The following is an 18,643-nucleotide window of genomic DNA, read 5'->3' as shown; positions in this document are numbered from 1 at the left end:
CAGCCTAACTGACCCCATAGGACAAAAAGTGCACAGTGTGTACTACCAAAATCCACCCTGGTCATGCAGACTCGATGGGGCATGAAAGGGCAAACACATATTGGAAGAACACAGCCTCAAGACTGGCAAACCAAGAACCAGAACACCCCCAGGGCACAAGAACCCCATGCCCCTTGCCTCTGGGCCTGGTGAATTCAGAGTAATGTCTTCATTCCTAGAACCTTCTGGCTTCCTGACCTAGCCTGCAGGCTCTGAGGATATGTGTGTACCTCATGAACTCCATGTTCAGCCAGGCCTCCCTGTTCTCCCTACACTTACCCAACCTCACAGAAACACATGTCCTCAACTGGCCAGTGTCATCCTGGGCCCTAAGACTACGTCCCCTCGAGTACTGGGACAGAAGTACAGATTTCTGTTCTCCCCTCTGTCCATACAGAGTGCAGAGAGGAAGGGTTCTATCCATGTCCCACAATTGCACCCTAAAATCAATGTGATGTGTTTGTGGTAGCGTCTCTCTAAGTAGCCCTCGCTGGACCAGAGCTCACTACATAAACCAGGCTGGCCTGGACCCACAGAGATCTGCTTGCCTTTGACTCCTGGCTGGTGATCCCTTTGCTGGGATCAAAAGTGCGAGACACCATGCGAAGCTCTAAAATTGGGTCTTTTAGAAGCTGAGAAAATGCTTCAAAATGGCAGTAACCTCAGGTTGGAGAAATGGGTCAGTGGTTACCAGCACTGACTGCTCTTCCAGAGGTGCTGAGTTCAATTCCCAGCAACCACATGGTGGCTCACAACCATCTGTAATGGGATCTGATGCCCCCTTCTGGTGTGTCTGAAGAGCTACAGTGTACTCTTATACATAAAATAGATAATCTTTTTTTAAAGATGTCAGTAGCCTGCTAGCAGAGTTGACTGCTCCCCAACCACTGACAATGCTTTGCAAAAATCTTGACAAGATGTCACCAGGGCTGCTGCCCACGGTCTGACACTTATTGTGTATATGCACAGAGGAAGAATATAATACAGGCACTTCAAAATATAGAGCCAGATAGAGGTCCAGATATGTCTCCTCTCTTCTCTTCTCTTCCACACTCTCTCTCTCTCTTTCTCTCTCTCTCTCTCTCTCTCTCTCTCTCTCTCTCTCTCTCTCTCTCTCTCCCTTCCCCCCTCTGTCTGTCTGTCTCTCTCCTCTCTCTCTCCCCACCTCTCTCTCTCCCCTCTCTCCCTCTCTCTCTGTGTTGCTGAGGAGGGAATCCAAGGTGCTTTCTTCACACATGCTAGGAAAAAGCTCTACCACTGAACTACAGCCCTAGCCAGATACACACACACACACACTCACTCACACTATTCTCTCCATGTAGCCCTTGGCTGTTCTGCAACTCACTCTGCAGATCAGACTGACCTTGAACTCACAGAGATCCACTTGCCTCTGCCTTCCAAGTGACAGCTTGCACCACCACGCCTGACCAGAGATTATCTTTCCAAGCCATCCACTGCCATCCGCGGAAGACCTTCTCTGCTTGGAAGTGTTCTCATTCTCTATCTGTATGTTGTTAGTCCTCAGTCTAGACCAGTATGAAAGATGCTGTCGCTCCTCCATTTTACCAGGAGCTCAGGGCATAATAACTTCCCTGAAGTAAAGGAAAGACAAAGACGGATCCCCAGGGCGGCTGGGCTTAGGGGTCATGGGAGTGAAAGGGCAGAGGGGAGTTGTCTGTGAACGGACAGGAAATGAGGAGGGATACAGGGTAGCCTGAAGGAGGGACTGCACCTCTCCTGTAGAGGCCAGAAGGAAAGTCTGACCCCGTGCCTAGCCCATGAGCAGGAGCAGCACGGAGCCATTAACACAGGAGAATTGTATACATAGGAAAACGACCCTTGGTTTCCCAGTCCCATACAAAAGTACTCAGGGACAGAACCACAAGGACTAACATATGACAGCACAGACAGTGGCACTGACTCCGGAACGAGCTTTTCAACTGTGAAGCCAGGCACGTGATTGGCGGGTGCTTTTTTTTTTTTTAAACTATTTCTTCTTCTTTATATGTTTAAAACCATGATTTTTTTAAAAGATTTATTTATTTATTATATATAAGTACACTGTTGCTGTCTTCAGACACACCCGAAGAGGGCATCAGATATCAGTACAGATGGTTGTGAGCCACCATGTGGTTGCTGGGAATTGAACTCAGGACCTCTGGAAGAGCAGTCGGGTGCTCTTATCCACTGAGCCATCTCTCCAGTCCTACAACAATGATTTTTAAAAAAGCAAGGTTTCCTGCTCCCACACGGCAGCTCAGAACCATCTGTAACTCCAGTTCCAGAAGATCTGATGCCATCTTCTGGCTTCTGTGACACTGCACACATATACACAGCCATGTACACAGGCAAAACATACATACACATAAAATAAAAGTAGCGTATTAGTATTCGCGGGCTGGTGAGATGGCTGAGCAGGCCATGCAAGCCTGACCATGTCTGACTTTGATCACTGGAGCCCACAGTGGAGGTAGAGAACCAGCCCCTGAAAGCTGTCCTCTAACCCAACCTAACACACACACACACACACACACACACACACACACACACACACTATAGACCTACTAACAATAAAACAATGATGACACCTGCATCTTTAACTATCCGTCTATCCACATGGGCAGGATGAGAGTGCTTAATGACTGGAGTTGGGGACATGGACCGCTTGTAGCCATGTGTGCCAGCAGGAGTCCAGAATTGGGAGTCTCCTGGAAGAATCCTAGACAGGACCCGCCACATGGGCAAATCAAGAAATCTGTTTCTCAACAGTGTTGCTTCTGTATCTGAACCCTGCAGAGCCTTTGGCCTCTGTGCACATTTGCCGCAGTAATAAATCAGGCATGGTGGGGAAGTGGGATACCTGGAGGGATGGCTCAGAGCAAAGAACTCACTATACTTGCAGAGGACCCGGCCTGAATGGCCCTGCATGGTGGAACGTAAGCATCCTTAACTCCAGTTCTAGAATCTGATGCCCTCCTCTGGCCTCCATGGGCACCAGGCACACATGACACGGTACACAAAAATACAGGCAGACAAAACTCTCAAACATGACATGTTAAATAGAATTTAAAAAGAAAATAAGGAATTAGGAACCATCTAAGTTTCTTGGATAGGCCAGGAAATATATGGTCATATCCATAATGCTATGCAAACCAACCGGCCATCCAACAATGTATCTGTGTATCGACAGAGGGACCAGTTTCCAAGATACCTCTAAGTGGAAGGGAAGAAAAAGAGATGTTATCTTCCTAAAAGCTGACCATGTTCGAACCTGTTTTGATTATCTCCGAAAAGGGTAAGAAACAAACCTCCAGGAATGAGGGCTGGAACTGAGGCCACTTCCCTTCCAGGTGACCCAACTCTCTCCTCCTGTGGCTCTTAAAGAGGATAAGAGGAACTGGAGAGACCTGATCTTACATATATACACATACGCACGTGCACACACACACACACACACACACACACACACACACACACTCATATAAACTCATATATACAAACACTTGTATATACTCATATACACTTGTACATACTCACACACATACACATACATATACACATGCTCACACACACATCAGCTGAAGCAAGATGGTGGAGCTGAGGAGCTTCTGGCCATCTGCAGGCCACAGGGTGGGCTCAACCTGTCTGTTGGCTCCTCTCTGAAGCTAGAATTCCTTTGCTGCTATAGCAGAGTGGGAGGAGTTCGGAGCCCTGCCAATGGGTGCAGATCATGGAGACCCCTTAAGTAAAAAGGGGTTATACAACAGAGACTCTCGTCACAGCTACTCATCACACACCGCATACACATCCAAAGGTGTCCACAGGCAGATGAGGAGTGAGAGGAAGGGGCTCAAACAGGGGCTTAGGGCTTCAAGAGGCTGAGGACGCAGGCATGGACCAAGAGAGGCCAAACCACTTGGAAAGGCAGGGGGTAGCAGCAGAATCTCACTATTAGACATGACCATAGCTGGGAAGGAGGGGAGGGACAGGGGCTCTGAGACCCATGGAAGCAACCAAGAAAGAACTCAAAGAGGTTTATCCAGGAGGCCTGCTGGCTTCGTGCCAGCAACCTGTATATAGTCACCTGTGTTTATAACTACAGTCATCAGCTTGAGATTCTCAGTGGTTTCCCCTTTGGGCCTGTGTCTGTAAGTACAGCAGGACAGTGATACCTCGGCAAGAACAGCCAGTGTGCATAGGATGTAGAGTGCATCAGGCCTGGCTCCGTGTGTACAGAGCCCCGGCAAGACACAGAGAGAACAGAACGCCGGCTCCTAAGACGCAAGGTCTTCTGGGAAACTCAAGCAAGAAACCCTGGCCAGCCCTTTCCTGGTGGCCCTCCTTCTGTTCCAGCCAAGGCGGTAATGGAAACAGGGGTGGAAACAGAGCATTGGCAGAGCAGAGCTGTGACTTAGACTTGAATAACACAAGCATGGCAGTGGCCTAAATGTGGGGATGACTGTGTTAGATGGGACAACAAATGTTATGTGCCTGCTGTGGCCCGTACATGGGACTGAAGCACTGGCAACTTCCACGAGGCAGATGATAAACGTAAGAGCTCAGTAAGGAAAGCACACTCACACTCAACGGGCTGCCTACTGCCAGATCCCATTTACATGAGATGCCCAGAATAGACAGACGCAGAAACCGAGCAGAGAGGTAGTTGCCAAGGCCTGGGGGCTCAGGGGACTAGCGAGAGGCTGCTGGCAGGCACAGGTTTTCCTTTGGGGCTGGCCTGAAACGAAATATCAAGGTTACAGCCTGAAAGAGCTTCCCCTGGGACTTTGTCTTCAAAGAGGAGAGGCCATGGGCCATCAGTGAAGACCTCCGGCCAGTCAAAGGAGTATGGGCTGCACCATAGGCTGGCGCTGACAGCCAGTAAACACACAGTCACTCACTCTGAGTCATTGCATCCCCTTCCTTGCAAGAGAAGTCAAGGAAATGTCCCGAGAGCAATGGGCACAGTGCCCAACAGGACATCCCATCCGGGCCCATGACACCGTTGGCACAGCATGGGGCCCTTCTGAGAAGTGGGCTTCCAAGGTTCCCTGCACAGGCAATCCTTTTTTGATGTGTACCCTGTACTCTCTACAAGGAGCAAGTGCCTCCACATTCTTATAAAACTTTTTAGAAAACTCCAGAAAAGCACCAGGAAAAGAAACCATCCTCTGATGTGACTGTACACATTTGGAGCTCGGAATTTCCTTTTTTTTTTTTTTTTTTAAGATTTTTATTTATTTCATGTATGTGAGCACACTGTCGCTATCTTCAGACACACCAGAAGAGGGCATCATATCCCACTGGATCCCAGATGGTTGTGAGCCACCATGTGGTTGCTGGGACCTGAACTCAGGACCTCTGGAAGAGCAGTCAGTGCTCCCAACCACTGAGCCATCTCTCCAGCCCTCGGAATTTCCTTTGTCTGAGAAAGGGGTCCCAACCCAACCATTCAAAGTGATATCTGTCACATTTGTTACAGATCCCATTTCTTCCTTCTCTGCTCCTTAATTTTCTTCATTTTCACGATAAACAAGTTTTACCTTTTAAGTGGAAAAATAACGACCACCCTTACAAAGGACTTCTTAAAAATGGACTCCATTGTGAGCCTTGTTCCTGGCAGCCTGGGCCTGCTCTCTGCATGTGTCCAAGAAGGAAGTGTTTTAGCCCATCTACGCCTATGCCAGCCTGCCCCCCTCCTTCCCCAAAGTCTTCCTCCTGTGGGTCCTTTAAATGCATCTCAGACACTCAGGCTACCATCAGTCATCACTTGCCTGCCGCCGCCGACACCATGCGCTGCTTCATCAGCCTCGTTCTTGGCCTGCTGGCCCTGGAGGTAGCCCTTGCTCGGAACCTACAGGAACATGTCTTCAACTCAGGTAGGCCCCAGGTATTCACCTTACTGCAGGGTGTGGCTTGGAGAGCCCCCCTCCCTGACTGATCCCAGCTGCCTATGCTGAGGAGACAAGGAACAAAAGGACACCCCTAGGGGAGAATTCAAGGATGGCAGGAAGTAGGGGCCTGTCCCACACAAGCTGCACAGCCAGGGACCTGGGTGGAAAATGTTGAGGTTGAGAGACAGGTTGACAGAAGTTACCCTCAGACCCTGGTCACTTCTAGTCAGATTCTTAATGCTCTACCTATAATGGATGAGCCTGTGACTTAATGCTCTGCCCATGGCCATGAGCCTGTGACTTAATGCTCTGTCTAGGACCATGAGCCTGTGGCTTAATGCTCTGCCTAGGACCATGAGCCTGTGGCTTAATGCTCTGTCTAGGACCATGAGCCTGTGGCTTAATGCTCTGCCTAGGACCATGAGCCTATGATGTGCTTCCTAATATTCACAGTTGCTTTCTTATGATTCTGTCACCTAGACCTCAATTCTGGCAGGTTTTTTGTTTGTTTGTTTTTTGGTTTTTGGGGTTTTTTTGTTTTGTTTTGTTTTGATTTGCTCACCTTTAAGGCTCTTCAAAGGCTTGGCTCTTTGTAGCTTCTGTCTCTGGGCCTTCTTCTGAGAAGTCTTAGAAGTGAGGGTGACATCTAGGCCCCCACTTACCTCCCCGTCTTTTGTACAGTTCAGTCCATGTGCCCTGATGACAGCTCCAGTGAGGACACAGAATGTATCAACTGTCAAACCAACGAGGAGTGTGCCCAGAATGACATGTGTTGTCCCAGTTCCTGTGGTAGGCCCTGCAAAACTCCTGTCAACAGTAAGTCCCTGCCCATGGTGGTGGAGAAGAGCAAACAGGGACAAGAGCCTGCCTAGAGAGGAATAGCCCTTTACCCACACACCAATTCGGAGCCCCACTCACCTGCCAGACCCTCCCTGCAGCCTGTTGCCCAACCCGGCCCCTGGGGTCTTGGGCTTCCAAGGGTGCTGCCTGACAATAGGACAGACCTCAACAAATGCCCCATTCACAAAATGGGGTCTTTTCAGTCAGGAGCTCAGTAAAGTGCATTCAACAAAGCTGCGGCATGAAAGGGCTTTGGGTGGTAAGAGAGTGACCATCTCTTCCCCAGTTGAGGTTCAAAAGGCTGGCCGCTGCCCCTGGAATCCAATCCAGATGATCGCTGCTGGACCATGCCCAAAGGACAACCCATGCTCCATCGACAGTGATTGTTCTGGCACCATGAAATGCTGCAACAATGGCTGTATCATGAGTTGTATGGACCCAGAACCAGGTATGCAGCCTCAAGACCCTGGAGCTCCATTTCTCCCTAGACCCCCTCTGGCGCCCACCTTACTCTTTATCAGATCCAAGAGCAGATACCATGTGAGAATCACACAGGACTAGGTCCCGGGGTAGGAGGAGAATATCCTAGCCATGCTCACCCCACAAGTCTATGGTCACTTGCTGTGAAGTGAATGTCAGTGAACAAGGAGGCCTGAGAGAACAGGCCATTCTAGCACTCAGTGCTAGTCCTGGTGAATCTGGGAGCCTTGTGATGCCTTTGGCATTTAACCTGAGTAAACAGTGAAGTGCTCAAAGTTAAGAACATGAGCTCAGAGGTTGGGGATTTAGTTCAGTGGTAGAGTGCTTGCCTAGCAATCGCAAGGCCCTGGGTTCGGTCCCCAGCTCCGGAAAAAAAAAAAAAGAATGGTACACGCTCACCTGCAAAGTCATTAAGGTGTCTGCCCTGCAGGTCCCTGGAGTCTGGGTCTGACTAGGGTAGAAGGAGAGGTTAGTAACCTCCCTCTTCTTATCCCCATCTGTATCTCCTACAGAATCTCCTACAGTGATATCCTTTCAGTGAGAAGCCTGCCCTGGGATCCCTGCCTGTCAGGAGTGACCAGCCCAAGCCTGTACAGCAAGAACCTTCACTCTTGGATCCAGAGAGAACATAATGCTTTCTAACTGCTGCTAATAAAAATCCATTTGGCTTTATGTCTCTGTCTGTCTATCTGTCCTGAGCTCTTGACAGAATGAACGAGCACAGAAGGGAGGGAGGGCAGGATGCTGAGTCAGACTTGCTGAGCCACAGACAAACTGCATCCAGACTGTGGGACCAAGGGAGACCTCAGGACCAGGACAGGCCTCCTCACCTGGCTCCAGAAGCATGAGTATCTCCTGCATCTGAATCCTTCCAAGGTGTGGCCAGCCCCAGGCCCAGACAGAGCAGAAGCTGAGCTTACAAGGGGTTTCTATTGCCACAATGAAACACCATGGCCAGAAAAGCAAGTTGGGGAGGAAAGGGTTTATTGGTTTATACATTCATGTCATTCATCACTGAAGGAAGTCAGGGCAGGAACTCACACAGGGCAGGAACCTGGAGGCAGGAGCTGATGCAGCCGCCATGGAGGAGTGCTGCTTACTGGGTTGCTTCCCCCTGACTTGCTCAGCCTGCTTTCTTATAGAACCCAGGACCACCAGGCCAGGAATGGCAACGCCCATAGTGGGCTCCTCCCACCCCAATCAATAACTAGTTAAAAAAAGTCTTACAGCTGGATCTTAAGAAGGCATTTCTTCAGTTAAGTTTCCATCTATTCACATAATTCTAGTTTTATGTCAAGTTGATGTAAGATTAGCCAGCACAGGGCTTCAAGGGTGCCACAGTGGAAGCAAGGCATAGTAATCGAGTGTGCAGGATAAGGTGGGCCACACACTGACACAGCTCCTAGCCAGCATTGTATAGGCACTCCAGCAAGACATGTGTGCCCTACTCAGACACAAACAACATCACGCACAGCTCATGCCAAGCCTGACACTGGCAGCCCAGATTCACATCGGACTCCACAAGTTCAGTCCCAACTTCAGATACCAGCTCCAAGCCTAGAGACTCCCACGTTCCCGATTCGGTCACTTCCACTGTCCCTTTGTAACCAGAAGTAGAGGTGTTCTTTTTTTTTTTTTTTTCTTTTCTCCCCCCCCCCCCGAGCTGGAGACCGAACCCAGGGTCTCAAGCGCTCTACCACTGAGCCAAATCCCCAACCCCGAGGTGTTTTTATTTTTATTTTATTTTCCCGTCAACCTGACCCAAGCCAGGGACAGGGAACCTCATTTGAGATCCCCTCAGATTGGCCTGTAGACATGTGGGAGATTTTCTTGATTAGTAATTGGTGGGGAGAATCCAGGACACTGTGGGTAGTGCCATCCCTGGGGAGGTAGCCCTGGAGGTATATTAAAAGTAAATAAATAAAACCAGGCCAAACAAGTCAGGGTAAGGAAGCTAGTAAAGTTCCTCCATGGTCTCTGCTTCAGTTCCAGCTTTGAATTCCTGCCCTTCAAAATGGACTACAACTGTAACTGTAATAAGCCCCTTCTTCCCCACAAGTAGCTTTTGATCATGGGTCTTTATCGCAGCAACGCAAACTTCGCAAGAGGAGATTTCACACAGCGCTTACCAGACCACCTTACCTTAGACCGGAGCCAAGACAATGAGGACCACATCTTGACCAGGATTACTCAGCTGCCTCCTGCCCCCTATTTAAGTCTAAACCTCACCCAGGACCTCAAAGATGGACCTATTGTGTCAATGGATGTCTGCATTTGTTCCTCTCCCCAGCGTGGCCATATTAAATAAATATCCTTTCTGTTTTTCACTACTAAATGATTCTTTAATTGGAGTGCTGAGGACAGGTGGCCGAGTCTAGCTCGTTAGGGCTGCCAGAGCCCAGGTCTTGACACTAACTACTCCAGAAATAGCTTCAAGTTAAACAAGCCATTGGAATAACTCACAAAAGCACTTCAAACACCAAACTTATAAATATGCATTTGTCCTGAAGGACAGAGATCAGGAGTAACCAGATTGTCTTAGTCAATGCTTTACTGCTGTGAAGAGACACCGTGACCACAACAATTCTTATGGGGGAAAACATTTCATTGGGGCTTACATTTAATTGGCTTATAGTTTCAGAGGTTTGGTCCATTATCGTCCAGACGGAAGGCTGGTGGCGCACAGGCAGACATGGTGCTGGTGAAGGAGCTGGAAGCTCTACCTCTGACCCACAGGCAGCATGAAGAGAGGGTGCCACTGGGCCTGGCTTGGGCTTTTGAAACCCCAAAGGCCACCTCTAGCAACACATTCTTCCAACAACAAGCTCTACCTCCCAAATCCTAATGGCCAAGAATTCAAATCTATGGAGACCACTCTTATTCAAAACATCACACAGAAGAAGAGACACGGGGTGGGGTCAAGGAGTGGACGATGCAGGAATGTCCCTACCAGGCACTCCAGAAGTCTTCCTAAGCATCCATGTCCAGAGCTTTTAAGAAGGTTTCATTACATAACCATGATCGATAAACTACTGACTGTTGGTGACTGAAGTCAACCACCGTCACCTCTCTCTTCTCTGGAGGTCATTAGTAAGGCTGGGAGGTCCAGCCCACTAATCCTGTGCCTGGTCTTCGTGGTGACCAGCCCCATCTGAACCTGCAGAAGCCCCCATTTGAAGCTACGGAAACCACCCTCTGAAGCCTCTATGCTGGGAAAATAATCATCTTGGTGTCACACGAAGAGACACATGAAAAAAAGCAAAAGTAATTCAGCAAGGGCAAGGCAATTTCTGTTTGCAAAAAGAAGTGTGTGTGTCAGAACCCAAACCAGGCTAGGAGGAAGCACTCTTGGCCTCTATCTTTCATCTCTGATGTAAGTGGTGAGTATGTTTCATCCCATTGGTGGGAGCTCAACTTCATAATTGATGGGATCAACATTGAGTATAAAGAGGGAAGAGGGGACTCGGGAAATCTGGGTCCTTGTTAGGCTAACAACCCGGGTAGGGAAACACAAAACAAAAATGTTTCTTACACCCATCTGAAGCTATGATTTGGCAGCATCCCAATTGAACTGGATCAGATGAGGGTAGTGTTTTATAGCAATTTCCTCTGAGATAAAAATCTTCTTCCACCTTGGAGAGAACCCTAGAAAAGGCACAGGTTTTTCTTAAAAGGAGTGTACTGGGGAAGGGGATGGCAGCTAAAGCTAAAAAAAATTTCATCCTGCGGAGGAGAGATTTTTTTTTAAGATTTTTTTTTTAACATTTATTTATTTATTATGTATATGTCATACAGCTTTCTGCCTGCATGTATGCCTGCAGGCCAGAAGAGGGCACCAGACCTGATTATAGATGGTTGTGAGCCACCATGTGGTTGCTGGGAATTGAACTCAGGACCTCTGGAAGAGCAGACAGTGCTCTTAACCTCTGAGCCATCTCTCCAGCCCCGGAGGAGAGATTTAAAATGCAGAAAGTAATACAGGGTTTGCAGAGAGGACACCGGGAAGGGTGATAACATTTGAAATGTAAATAAATAAAATAACAAAAAAAAAAAAACCGGGAAGTAAACAACACAAAACTTTCAGGAAGTTTCTGAAATTGACCATATGCACTAGGCTCCTCCTACCTGAAACTTATATAAGCAATAAAAACTGCTGAGAGGCACTCTTAGGCCAGCAAGCTGCATGTAAAAAAACTCAGACCAGTGAGCTACTTGTAAAGGACCCTCTCTAACCCATTTAGCTGCCTACAGGCTGTGCAGTGTGCTCCAGGTTCCCAGTTCTCATGAGCCATTACTCATACTAGGGTAGGCATGTGGTAATTAAGTTGTCTATGAGTCATTTTTTCTCCTATAAGTAACCCTCTGTGGTAGTTTGAATAAGAAAGGCCCCCATAGGATCATATGCTTGAATATTTGGTCTCAGTTGGTGGAACTCTCTGGGAAGGATTAGGGGGTGTGACCTTTTGGAAAGGAGTTACTAAGGTTTCAAACGCCCATGCCATTCCCAGTGTATGTTCTTTCTCTCTCTGCCTCCTACTGTGGATTAAGATGCCAACCTTCAGCTACTGCTTCAGTACCAGCGTGCTTGCTTCCACGCTCCCTGTCATGATCATCACAGACTCTAACTCTGAAGCTGTGAGCTCTCAATAAACTCTTTCTATATGTTGTCTTGGTCATAGCGGCTTATCACAGCAATAAAACAGTAACTAAGACACCTTCACTCATACTCCTAACCCAAAGAAAATTCATTGTTTCATCGAGTTGGATTTGGGTAGTACTCTTATTTTGTTCCCTATCTGGGGTGAGTAGACATTTGTTCATGTCTCTGCTTTCTTGACTCCTACCAGTCAGAAGAAAGGGTAGGTCACATGGCTTTGCCGTCTTAAGGTCCAAGAACTATGAAGGTTAATTTTAATTGTCAGTTTGACCAGATTTAGAAAGAGCATGGAAACAGACCTCTGAGTGTGCTTATTAAGATGTTTCTAGAAGAGTTTAACAAGGAGCGAAAACACACATGAATGGGGGATAGAGAACCCCATCCTGGGGAATGGAGTTCCAGACTAAATAAAGAGAAGAAAGTCAAAGCCAGGAATGGTGACAGACTTTTTTTTTTTTTTTTTTTTGAGTCCTCTGCTGCATATACATCCTCAGGCCAGAAAAGGGCACCATATCCTGTGACCCACCATGTAGGTGCAAAAATTGCACTCAGGACCTCTGGAAGAGCAGCCTCTGAGCCATCTCACCAGCCCAGTGACACACTTCTTTAATCACAGCAGCACTCAAAAGGCAGAGGCAGGAGGATCTCGGAGTTTGAGGCCAGCCTGGTCTACAGAGTGAGCTCCAGGGCAGCTAAGACTAGACTGTCTCTAACCCTCTCTTCCCCTAAATAAATAAATAAATTTATTTTAAAAAGCCAGTTGAGTATGAACATTCATTTCTCTCTGCTTTCTGACTGAAGAAGTAATATGGTGGCAGCAGAAAGAGCACCATGATTAAAATGAGGAACTAGGGAGACGGCTCAGTGGGTAAGAGCACATCCCATGAATGTAAGAGCCCCTGAGTTCAGATCTCCAGCACTCACATGAAAGCTATGCGTAGTTACCTGTGCTGTAACTCCACACTGATGGGTGGAGGAGGATAGACCTGGGAACTTGCTGGCTGTCAGACTTAGCTAAAGTGGGAAGCTTCCATTTCAATAAGACTCTGATGAACACCCAACATTCTCCTCTGCCATGCACAGGCAGGGGCACACACACACACACACACACACTGGGGGGGGGGGGGAGAGGGGAAGGGGGAGAGGAAGGAAGGGGGAGAGGGAGAGGGAGGGAAATGAGAAAAAAGCCAGTTAGAAAGACTGGAAACCCCTCCCAACCAGGGCAGCATATAACAAAGCTGCATACTTGACTATTGGGAGATCTGCACTTATGCAAAAACACCCACAAAGGGTCCCGCCACTGGGGAACTTGGGCTTTTGCATTTTAGCCTTTTCCAGTTCTTTAGCACAATTCCAGTCTCAGGAGTATTTTTTCCTTTCTTTTTTTCTTTTCTTAAGATTTATTATGTGCTATGTGCATTTGTTTACATAAATTTACATACACTAGGAAGTTAGATCCCTTGGAACTGTAGTTACAGGCTGTTGTGAGGTGCCATGTGGGTGCTAGGAGCCAAACCCAAGCCTCTGCAAGAGCTGTAAGTGTCCTTAACTCTTGAGCCATCTCCAGACACTGTTTTTCTTTTTCTTAATAAAATGTCTCTATTTCTATTGAATCAGACCCACACCTGTTAACAATGTTACTAGCTGCGTCTGGCTCCTGCTGCTACCCTTCTCCTCCATGATGGACTGAGTCAAAATAACCCCTCCCTCCCTCCCTTCCTTCTTCAGTTACTTTCCCCTCACAGCAACAAGGAAGTGTGGAGTTACTTCAACTTCTTCCCCATGTCCTTTCCTTTCAGTTGCTGCCTCCTGTGCTGGCTAGTTTATTTTAGGGGGTTTTTTGTTTGTTTTGGGTGGGGGGGGTTGTTTTGTTATAAACTTGACACAAGCCAGGGTTGTCTGGGAGGAGGATCTCAATTGAAAATAATGTCTCGGGGTTGGGGATTTAGCTCAGTGGTAGAGCGCTTGCCTAGCAAGCGCAAGGCCCTGGGTTCGGTCCCCAGCTCTGAAAAAAAGAAAAGAATGTCTCCATCAAGACTGGCCTGTGGGCAAGCTGTGGAGCATTTTCTTGAGTGATGATTAATGCAGGAGCCCAGCCAACTGTGGGCAGTGCCACCCCTGGACTGGTGGTCCCCAATGTTGTAAGAAAAAAGGCTGAGCAAGCCACGGGGAGCAAGCCTTTGTAACCTATTGAAGTAATCTTATGAGCTGTTTCTGCCCACTCTAGCCTGTGTAGCTCCCAAACAAGACAGAGAAACCTGGCATTTTATTCATAAGCTCTTGGCATCAGGCTGTGCAGATTCTCACCCACGTCCCAGCCACAGGCCCCGTGTTACTTGCCAACCGAGTCCTGCTGTTTCCCCTGCTCTATGTGTGTCCTCACAGCCATATTCTCTTGGCTGCAGGCTATGGTCCATCCCGCCTCATAGTGACCTCCCTCTCCCCCTGCCTTTTTTCTTCTCCTCGTGGTCCCTACCTGAGACCCCCCTACTCCATCTTAAGTTCCACCTTCCTCTCCCTGCAGCCCAGTCACAGGCTCTAGTCTTTTATGGTCCGGTCAGAGATTATTGGAGAATATTCTTTTTTAAATCAGAAACTTGTTTAATAAAATTTTGCATACAAATAGGAAATGTATATTTTATTTCCTAACCAGATATAATATGAAAAATTGATACAAAGATAATACTATTGTATTGATCCAAAGTGGAGATTTATATGTATAGGAGTGTGTGTATAAATTTGTATACATATATATGCATGTGCATATTTATATACATATATACACATATGTACATATTATGTAATAGATGTGTAGTATGTATATGTACGAAGCATATCTTGTGTATTATATGGATGCATACCTATCAATTTAAAAACCTATGGGCCATAGGAAAGGGTAGAATAGAAGATGGGATATCTGGGAGACAGAAGCAATTCTGGGATAGGACCACGGCACCTGAGCACAGGTAATCAGCCACATGGAGTAAGTTATGTTTTAGTCAGAAAAGAGCCTAGCGATATGGCCAAGGCATTTGTAATATTTTGAGTCTGAGTCTTATTTTCGGGAGCATGGGACTAGAAGGAAGAACCAGGTCCTAACTTCTACATATGTATGTATACATATATGTTATTATATTATAAATATACCATTATATTATATAATTGTCTTAAGGTTTAATTGCTGTAAAGAGACACCATGACCAAGGCAACTCTTTTTTTTTTCCCCCAGAGCTGGGGACCGAACCCAGGGCTACCACTGAGCTAAATCCCCAACCCCTCAAGGCGACTCTTATAAAGGCAAATATTTAATTGGAACTGGCTTACAACTTCAGGGGTTCAGTCCATTATCACCATGGCAAGAAGCACGGCAGTGTCCAGGCAGACATGGTGCTAGAGAAGATGCTAAGAGTTCTGCATCTTGATCCAAAGGCAGCCAGGAAGACGGGCATCCTCAGGAGGAAGGAAGGAGGAAGCTCTCTTCTGCAATTGGTGTAGTCTGAGCATCGGAGAGCCTCTGAAGCCCACCCTCACAGTGACACAACAAGGCCACATCTCCTAATGGTACCACTCCCTATGGGCCAAGCATATTCAAACCACCACAATACTGTTATAATATATATTAATATATTAGTATACATTTATCAATATATATATATATATATATATATGTGTGTGTGTGTGTGATTATATATATATATATATATATATATATATATATATATATATCTCCCAGAAAGAGTTGAGGGAAACTCCATTAAGTTTGACAATGGCATTTCCCACACTAGACAGTGGTGCCCCTCTCACCTTTGAGGCCGTCTGACTTCCTAGTGAGTACAGGGTCAGTGATTCAAATCTTTCATTCAACTGAGCTCTGTCACTTCAGTGCCTTCACTTATACCGCTGGTTCTATACTTTCCATCTAAAAAATAATCTTTCTGCATAGAAAGGACGGTCAAGGAAAAGTTAGCGATTCTGTTTTCTGTCTTTTGGGTCTGAGGCAAGGTGGTGTAGTAGCTCTGCTGACTGCTGCGAGCTCAGGTGACTCAGAGGGTCCGGTGCCTGAGGCTGAAGGCTGGTTCAGCTTCAGCATCCACACCACTCGCTTCAGGAACAGTGGTCCTTCCTCCCATTCCCTCAAGTCACTGCAAGACTAGGCATATCCTCCCCACTGAGGCCAGACGATGCAGCCCAGTTAGGGGAACAGTATCCACAGGCAGGCAACAGAGTCAGGGTAAGCCTTAAGATCATTCTTTACAGCACATTGGTCAATACAATGCCCATGTCTAGATTGCAACCTGATCTTGGATCAAAGAGCTCAGTATCCCAACCCTTACCCCCAGAACTCAGTCTCTAAACACACCATGCACAAGACCAGCCCTAGCAATGGCCTCTGCTCCAGTTTCTGCCTTGAATTCCTGTCCTTTCTTTGATGATGATGTGTGATATAGAAATGTAAACCAAATAAACCCTTTCCTCCCTCACAAGTTGCTTTTGACTATGGTTTTTATCACAGCAATAGAAGCCTAACAAAGACATTGGCCAAAGCCCGTCTTAAATCTCCTAACACTTTGGGGTCCCTTGCTCTTTTCCTAAAGCTCTGCTCTGTAGCACAAGGTTACCTGTCATGGTGGCTGACCTGTAAGCCCCTATCCCAAGCTGCATGGCTCTGGCTCCCAACCACATGGACGCCTGCCACCCAGTGGCTGACCTGTGAATTGCTCAGATCAAGCTGCATGCAAGCTCCTCTTCTCCATTCCCCAGCGCTGGGGTTTATGCTGGCCTGCCCTGGGGTTTTCTTTTTGAACTCTAATTGTCCTAGGCTTCCATTTGTGTGTGTTCCTAAATTATTTTATTAGTAAAAACCCTAAGAAAGAACCCTGACTCCCTAAGTGTCATATAATGGCTCTTCTGGGGCTCCCCAGGATCCCTAATAACACATCTTCCCTATCTTTTAGTTATTTAATTGGCAGAGAAAATGAACTCATTCCCTTACTTCAGACTGGCATCAGTTCCGCTGGCCACCTGGGGCTACAAGGCCTCGGACACCTGGTCCAGCCTGTGGTTCCAGAAAACTGAGCCTAGGTGTGGGCATGAGATTAGGGTGGCACACAGCTTCGAGGAGCCTTGAGTGGAGGCTCCAAGCCTTCGCTGAGCTGTTACAGAATAGTTGATCACACTGTGAACCCCAAGATTGTGTTATTTACTGGAAAGCCTGTTTCGAGTTGTGGCGTTGCAGCTCTTAGCACACACCTTTAGTCTGGAGAAGGAAGCACCCATGTTTGAAGGTGGTGTCTATCTAACTGAGTGGCAGGCAAAGTGATGAAGCAGAGAACGATCTGACAGAATAGGATCTGCCCAACTCTCACAAGAAAAAGAAAGGAAGCTGCTCCAGGGCTGGTGCAGAGAAAAGGAAGGAGGCAGTTTTACTGCAACAGTTGTATAGAGACAGGTTGCAGAGAACAGAAAACAAGTTAGACACAAGTGAAGACAGAACAAGTCAGAGAAGGAGAAGGAGCCAGAAGATTGCAACAGATTCCCAAAGTTAGCATGAGGCCAAGCAAAACAAAAAGTCAAGAGGCCAAAAAAAGCCAGTTTGAATCAGTCAACATGGAGAGGAGTTTGGAGCCAGAACAGTTGAGTTGACCAGCCAGTCAGAGTTCAGCAAGACTAGAAAGAGTGAGATTACTCAGCAGTAAGTCTCAGAGGCTGAAAACATTCTAGGCCTAGATAAGACTGTACAGCGGCCAGAAGCTTCCAAGACTAGGCCTAGTTAGCAAGCGGAGGCAGAAAGCCTCCGAGACAACAATTACATCGGGTAAATAAAAGATACTTTTACAGCAAACACATGAGACTCCATGCATGGTCAGCCCTTTCACAAGAAAACTTAGGTCCGTTCTCTTGACTAGAGTCTGTGTCTTCACAGATCAGAGTCCTGTCTGGCTTACCAGCTAAGGTGGTTTGAATAGGTTCATACATTGTAATCTTGGTCTGCAGTTGGAGGTACTGTTCAAGAAAAACTAGGACATTATGACCTTATTAGAGAAGGTGTGTCACAGGGTAGGAGGGGAGGGTTTAGAGGTCTTAAAAGCCCCACCAATCCCATTTAGCCTCTTGCTCTTTGCTTCTTGCATGTGGACCAATTTGAGCTCTCAGCTACAGCTCCTGCCTGCCTGCCTGCTTCCTGCTGCCTGCCTACTGCCTTCCTGCTTACCTGCCTGTCTTCCTGCTTACCTGCCTGCCTGCTGCCTGCTGCCTGCCTGCCTGCCTGCCTGCTGCCTGCTGCCTGCCTGCCTGCTGCCTGCTGCCAAGCCCCACCATAATGGTCATGGGCTCACCGTCTGAAACTGTAAGCAAGCCCTTAATTAAATGCTTTTTTGGTCATGGGTGTTTTGACAAAGCAATAGAAAAATAACTAAGAAACCAGAGATGACTCCCACCACTGGACTGTCTGGGATGGTTAGCTCCCAAGAAATAGGTCACCTCCTATTCTGCTCTGGGAAGACCCTTCTCAAAACTTTCAAGTAAGGGTAAGTGTAACTCACATCGAGGAGACCGCAGTCGTCGGGAGCCACAGGGAACCCATACAGGGGAAGCCCATGCTCACAGGTTGTATAACCTTGCGGTAGTACTCTACTCAGGTTTCCATGACCATATAGTACATTGGTACTATGTCAGTTAATAGAGGAGATGGGGAATCTCTATGAAACATAGTCAGGCCAGGCTCTGAAAGAGCAGA

The 18,643-nt window shown here is 47.3% G+C and overlaps 1 protein-coding gene across 1 annotated transcript; it reads left to right on the top strand.

The window, feature by feature from the left end:
- Nucleotides 1-5,800: 5,800 nt before the first annotated feature.
- Nucleotides 5,801-7,922, top strand: Wap (whey acidic protein). Its single transcript, NM_053751.6, has 4 exons — nucleotides 5,801-5,915; nucleotides 6,612-6,746; nucleotides 7,057-7,218; nucleotides 7,763-7,922. The coding sequence occupies exons 1-4, from the start codon at nucleotides 5,828-5,830 to the stop codon at nucleotides 7,789-7,791; spliced, it is 414 nt and encodes a 137-aa protein (NP_446203.2). The 5' UTR covers nucleotides 5,801-5,827; the 3' UTR covers nucleotides 7,792-7,922.
- Nucleotides 7,923-18,643: the final 10,721 nt, after the last annotated feature.

This window comes from Rattus norvegicus, chromosome 14 (assembly GCF_021556685.1).
Source record: "Rattus norvegicus strain SHRSP/BbbUtx chromosome 14, alternate assembly SHRSP_T2T, whole genome shotgun sequence".
NCBI lineage: Eukaryota > Metazoa > Chordata > Mammalia > Rodentia > Muridae > Rattus > Rattus norvegicus.
The sequence above is the reverse complement of the archived record's forward strand: the minus strand, read 5'-3'. Positions and strand labels throughout refer to the sequence as shown.

Bases quoted from the DNA above. Each gene is read 5' to 3' on its own strand.
- Wap (NM_053751.6), top strand. From the start codon at position 5,828: ATGCGCTGCTTCATCAGCCTCGTTCTTGGCCTGCTGGCCCTGGAGGTA. The intron at 6,747-7,056 runs GTAAGTCCCTGC...TCTCTTCCCCAG, and splicing joins CTGCAAAACTCCTGTCAACA to TTGAGGTTCAAAAGGCTGGC. The intron at 7,219-7,762 runs GTATGCAGCCTC...TATCTCCTACAG, and splicing joins TTGTATGGACCCAGAACCAG to AATCTCCTACAGTGATATCC.